Here is a 6,000-nt window from a genome sequence, read left to right as displayed (position 1 = left end):
TGCAGAATTTGTAGCATTGTTTGAGGCTCGTGCCTGGGCAGGAGGAGGGTAAATCCTGTGTGCACTACTGTTGTGGGAGGTCCATGTCAGGCAGAAAGGGTGACTGGAGCGAGGGATTGACAGCTTCTTCATTTCAGTAACCAGACCATCATCATCCTCCCACCAGCAGCCCTCAACTCTGCTTTGCCAACACACCTGAAGCAAATGGTGAAATGGGATATACACATACCCCCACAACCTGCTCTCCTCAGCCTGCTGAAGCCTGTAGGATGACTGGACACTGGTGCCAGGCAGGGGGAAGTGCCACCAGGGTCAGCCCTGCTCAGCAGCTCCCTAGGTCTCAGCAGCCAGGAGTGACCCCTGTGCTGTGCAAAAGCCACACAGCAAGTCTTGTGCCCGTGGCCACTGCACAGGATTTTCTGGCAACAGAGCTACTAAAACCTCTGGTGGGCAGTCTTGTCGCTTCTGTTTCCACTCTTTGCACTTAATCTATTGTTTAGTGTGCTGGGTTACAAGGGTGGGATGTAACTAAACTCTGAATTCTAGCCCCACTGCATTATTCCTGATGAACACTTAATGGTGGGTGGCTTGCAACAGCTGCCCGGGGCACACCCGACCCCCCAGGCTGCAAGCCGGGTGTCAGATAAGGGAAAGATCAAACCCTGCGGCAGGGCAGTGTTTCTTTGTCTTCACAAATGTATTCAACTGTGACAGCTACACCCGGCCTAAGGGGCTTATCTCTGCCAATGGCCCATAATGGCTCAAAGGCCCCAATGGGCAGCTGTAGCGACCTAGGCCATCAAGGAGTACCTAAAATATCCTATGACTCATAGGATTACATCATTACATTGTGAAGTTCCTTGCCCGGGGGGAGATACTGAACCTTCCTGCCTGAATCTGACCATATATAATCTGGGCACTTTGGGGACTTGGAGCAACCACCACTGAACAGATCCAGAGGAGGGCCAGACCTTCCACAAGAGGACCACTGCTTTTGACAGGACTGCAATCATCGCTTCACTAGGACTGCAACCACCGCCCTGACCACCATTTCTCCCGCTGGTTTACCTTCAAACCAGCTGAGATATAGGGAAAAGAAAACGAAACAGGCACTGTGTCCACGCAAACCATCACTGAGCCAGGACAGCCTAAGCGGGTAGCAGTCACCCCTGTTCAGAAAAGGAAACCCAAGACCAAACTGGCCTGCACAGCAACTGACAAGGAGGAGGCAGAAGGTGGCACAGCTCTTCACGGAAGGGGAACTGAGGAGAGCTGAGTTTGGAGCTGCGAGCGGGGCTGTCCAGCACCTGTCATGGCCAACCACACGGTGAAGGACGCGCACAGCATCCACGGCACCAACCCGCAGTACCTGGTGGATCATCCGCACCCGCATCTACGAGTCCGAGTACTGGAAGGAGGAGTGTTTTGGCCTCACAGCTGAGCTGGTGGTGGACACGGCCATGGAGCTGAAATACGTGGGGGCCGTCTATGGAGGGAACATTAAACCCACGCCCTTCTTGTGCCTGACACTGAAGCTGCTGCAGATCCAGCCTGAGAAGGACATCATCATGCAATTCATAAAGAATGAGGACTTCAAGTACATTCGAATGCTTGGAGGGCTGTACATGAGATTGACAGGCACTGCCATCGACTGCTACAAGTACCTGGAACCACTGTACGATGACTATCGGAAAATAAAATGTCCGAACAGAAATGGGGAATTTGAGCTGATGCATGTGGACGAATTTATTGACGAGCTGCTCCATGAGGAACGTGTATGTCATATCATCCTGCCTCGACTGCAGAAATGGTACGTTCTGGAAGGAGCTGAGCAACTCGAGCCTCGTGTTAGTGCTCTGGAAGAAGACATGGATGATGTAGAATCTAGTGAGGAGGAGGAGGAAGAGGAAGATAAAAAGCTGAAACGAATCCCGTCTCCTGACCACCACAGAAGAGGGTACAGAGACCTGGAAAAACTCTGCAGATCTCCAGTAGTGCAGTACAGGCAGAGCCGGAGCAGGTCTCCAAGAAGGCACAGCTGCTCTCGAAAGAGAAGAAGGCCCTCACTGTGCCAGGAGAGGCATCATAGCAAAAGCCCAAGATGGCACCAGAGCAGATCCCGGGACAGGTGCCAGAGATCAAGATCTAAATCTCCAGCGCATCACCGTAGTCACAGACACATTCCATTGTGACATTCCCTACCCTGGGGAAGGTACTGGACCTTCCTACCTGAATCTGACCATATATCATCTGGGTGCTTTGGAGACTTGGGACACCACCACCACTGGACAGACCCAAAGGAGGACCTGAACTTCCACAGGAGGATCACACCTTCCACAGGACCACTGCTTTCAACAAGACTGCAACCATCACTTCACCAGGACTGCAACCACTGTTTAACTGGACTGCCACCACCACCCTCACCCTGACCAGCAGGGTGCCAGGCTGTACTCTGACTCTGTGGGTTTAAACCAGTTTTTCTGTATCATTGCATTTATTGTAATTTGTGGTGTTGTATTTCCCACTGATTCACATTTTAAATCTATGCCTTTCACATTGTTCCCCACCCTTTCCCCTGCCTCTAGCCCTGGCCACTCCCTCGGGCTCTCCCTGTTGGTTCCTGTACCCCAACTCCGCCCACGTACTGCCCCTGGGCCCTGAGAAAACCCCCCTGCTCCCTGACCACCAGGTCTCTCTGCCTCTGGGAATCAGCTTGTCATCGTGCAATAAAGGTTCCTCTGAGGCCTACATGGAAGGACCCTTCTCACCTCCTTTCCTGTTACTGTGTTGTGGGGCCAACAGCTAGAGGGAGCAGGTATGCGGGGCCATCCGGAAGGACTACGGAAGAGCGGAACTGCCGCTCTGTCCTAACCAGCCTCACAGCACTTCCTGAGAAGGCTGCGGCTTGCTAAACCAAACCAAGCACTGCAACAGTAATTCTATTATATTGTAACACTGACCTGAAATCTCTCACATCCACTGGTTTACTTTCAAACCAGCACGTTTAGTCATGGGAAGGAGAAAAAAGATGTCCTTGGGTGTAAGGATATGGAGCAGCAAGGAGTCCCCAGGCAAGAGCAAAGGAGGAACCTTATTTACAAAAACCTGGCCTTTTTATGCCATTCGTCAGTTGTTAGTTCACATAGTTTTAAGGCACAACAAACCCAATTTAACCAACCACCATACACCACAGTGCGGGCATGAGGCATTCACGCAGCATGCCTCACTTCCTCTATCCTAGCTGAGTCATTCTCCCACAGTCCATTTCTACTTAGGCTAACTAACAGGCTGGAGCCATGATTTTACCAGGCCTTCCCTTTACAAAGCTTTACCTATCAGTCACACTTGGGCACTGCCATACTGCTCCAACAAGTGAGGAAAATAAGGAGAGAACATCCTGCCTTCTCCTGATCCCAGTTCATAGTCTTGGTAACTACTGGGGTAAACATTTCATCAGGTTTAACCATGGCCCAGTCAACACCTAGGCATGTGCCCACATCCCCAAAACTTCCTCACTTATTCTCACTTTCTCCAATGAAGTTTCAGTGTTTGAAAATAAGCAAAGAAGTTGTTTAGAAGTAAATTTAGTTATTCATAAGCAAAGAAGATCTGAGCAAACCCCAAAGACATGTATAGACCCAATGAACTGCTCAGTACAAAATATTTATCCTGAAGCAGCTATGTGTGGCAGTGCAGCTGACTCCAGCCACTCTTTTTCCTGAGGAGAACTCAAGACAACCAACTGTGGTGGTCAGCAACCCAAGTTTAGCATGTAACTTTGCAGTCATGGTGAGAACCCATGAGTCCCTTGTTCTGTCTTTTGCATGTTTTCTCATGATTAGTTAATGTTTTCCCCTCCCTGTTTTATGTATGAAGTTATGTATATTCATTTCCCTTCTTTAATATGTATTAGTTCTAGAAAGTTCCTTGTTCCTTGACACCCCATTGGATCCTTCCCTAAGTCCCTCCTATGTGTTGTTCCCATTGGTTCCCCTCCTGTCAATCCCACCTGCTTGTCTCTATCCATTGGCTGAGATCCCTCTCCCCACCTATTCTGTACCCAGTATAAGATCCCTGGACCCTCCTACGAATTGGCTTCTTTGTCCCTGTCTTTTCACCAGAATAGATCTGTGTGGAACACATACAGAGAGTCCCCTCTCTTTCTTCTTTGCCTGTGTGCCTGCTTAACAGCAACAGAAGGATACAGCCCCTTTTGGGTGAGGAGCTCTACCCCATTTTCATTGTGTGATGGGCACTGAGTGCCACCTTCCAGAGGGGTTTCAGCATTGACCTCCGGGCTTTGTTGTGTCAGCATGTGAGGGGTAAAACCCCCTTCTGCCAGCTCTCAGTGGCTGAAAACCCCTCCAGCTACATAAACATCATTTGGGTGATTTCAAATGACTGTTCAGGGCTTGGAATAGAAATGTTCTCAGAAAAAGTTTTTTCTAACCAGCAATTAAATTCGGGGGTTTTAACTGCCTTTGGGGTATTTTGTACAAGTGCCGCTCATTAGCCCTATCAGGAAAAGCAGGAAGAGAATGAAGGTTATTTTGAAACTAAAATGAGCACTCAAAGAAAAGTACACTGGCTCAGAATTTAATCTGGAGCTGATCGCTCATCACAGTTAATAGGTAATAGATTTGTGACAGAATATAAATAATACAAGTCCCACCATGCAGTCTGGAAAGCACAATAATTGCAAGTATTTTACATATTCATCCACCTACTCACATTTTGATTTTAGAATAATTTTTTGACTTCTCGCATTCTAATAATGAACTGCTGTTTTCAATTTTCTGTGCCCCCAATAGAAAAAAAAAAATCGAACTACAACTTTTCAATGATTCATTTTGTTACAGATCAAATCCTAAAAAGCAGAAAATACCATTTAATTTTAAAAGGGAATAAAAAAAATCAGCTATTTGACATATTACAAGTGTATGAAACACTGTAAGATTCTCTTTCAACACTTCACAAAGGGAGGCAATGGAAAAATAATTAACTTCAAGTAGAATAATCCTGACCTACTCACGCTACTCTACATCACAGAGAAAAAGAAAAGATACATAACGAGAAGATAATCCCTTGAAACCCAACAGACCTTCTATCTGAGACCTGTCTTCCAAAGTCCAGTTAGAGGACATAAACATGCTGCCAAGTCCAACAACTCAAACACTACATGATTTGAAAAATAGAATTATTTTTATCTTCTTCTTGAAGCTTGAGAAGAGGTGAAAACTAGAAGCCTTAAATATATACATATATACATAAGCATACATGCAATTGATATTTTTAATCCACAAGAGATTTCCACTGAGAAACCTGTATTAAAATAATTAAAGTTAACAGTGGCAATCCCATTAGGTGGAAGAGCGATCCCTAAGGAGGGAGAAAGTGGAAAAGCAAAAAATCAATGGCTGAGAAACCAGCTGCAGTCCCCTGGAGGAAGGGAATAAACCCTTTATCCTGCCTGTGCTCCTTAGGATATGCACCTATCTCATTTGCTAAATGCACCATCCCTGGGGCAGTGCTGAGATTTCATGACTTTCCTCACCAATTAAAAGGTTGGCAGTGAAAAACACCCACCCCTATCCCTCTGGGATGATCAATATATTAATTAAGAGCTTTACCTTCCACCACAGAACTACAACTGTATCACTGAAACCTGTTTGGGGCACAGCTGTAAATAATTAAATGCCACAGGCTGTGACTCATTTATTGATCATCCAGGAGTGCCACCAGGGCTTTTCCTAATGCATAAAACAAAGAGCAGCAGGGTCTCCTGTTGCCAGAGGAATGAGCAGTAATCAGGAGAAAAGCATGTATCAGGTGAAGGAATATGGAAGAACAGGGAAGTTCATCTTTAATATAACGTGGGGTACAGTAATACCCAGATAACACTGGATCCTGACCATCAGAGGGAACAAATAGAGACAGGCTGGCAATTCCTCTGCTTTGTGACCTTTTCCAGATGTATGCTCAATGATGGCACTTTGTGTC

The 6,000-nt window shown here is 46.7% G+C and overlaps 1 protein-coding gene across 1 annotated transcript; it reads left to right on the top strand.

The window, feature by feature from the left end:
* Positions 1 to 1,312: 1,312 nt before the first annotated feature.
* LOC120410656 (pre-mRNA-splicing factor 38A-like) lies at positions 1,313 to 2,197 on the top strand. Its single transcript, XM_039558910.1, is given in 2 exon segments — positions 1,313 to 1,374; positions 1,376 to 2,197. Coding segments are annotated over 2 exon segments (879 nt in total). The 3' UTR covers positions 2,193 to 2,197.
* Positions 2,198 to 6,000: the final 3,803 nt, after the last annotated feature.

This window comes from Corvus cornix, chromosome 1 (genome assembly GCF_000738735.6).
Source record: "Corvus cornix cornix isolate S_Up_H32 chromosome 1, ASM73873v5, whole genome shotgun sequence".
In the NCBI taxonomy this organism is placed as follows: domain Eukaryota; kingdom Metazoa; phylum Chordata; class Aves; order Passeriformes; family Corvidae; genus Corvus; species Corvus cornix.
Note: the sequence above shows the minus strand (reverse complement) of the source record. Positions and strands in the feature narration are given on the sequence as shown.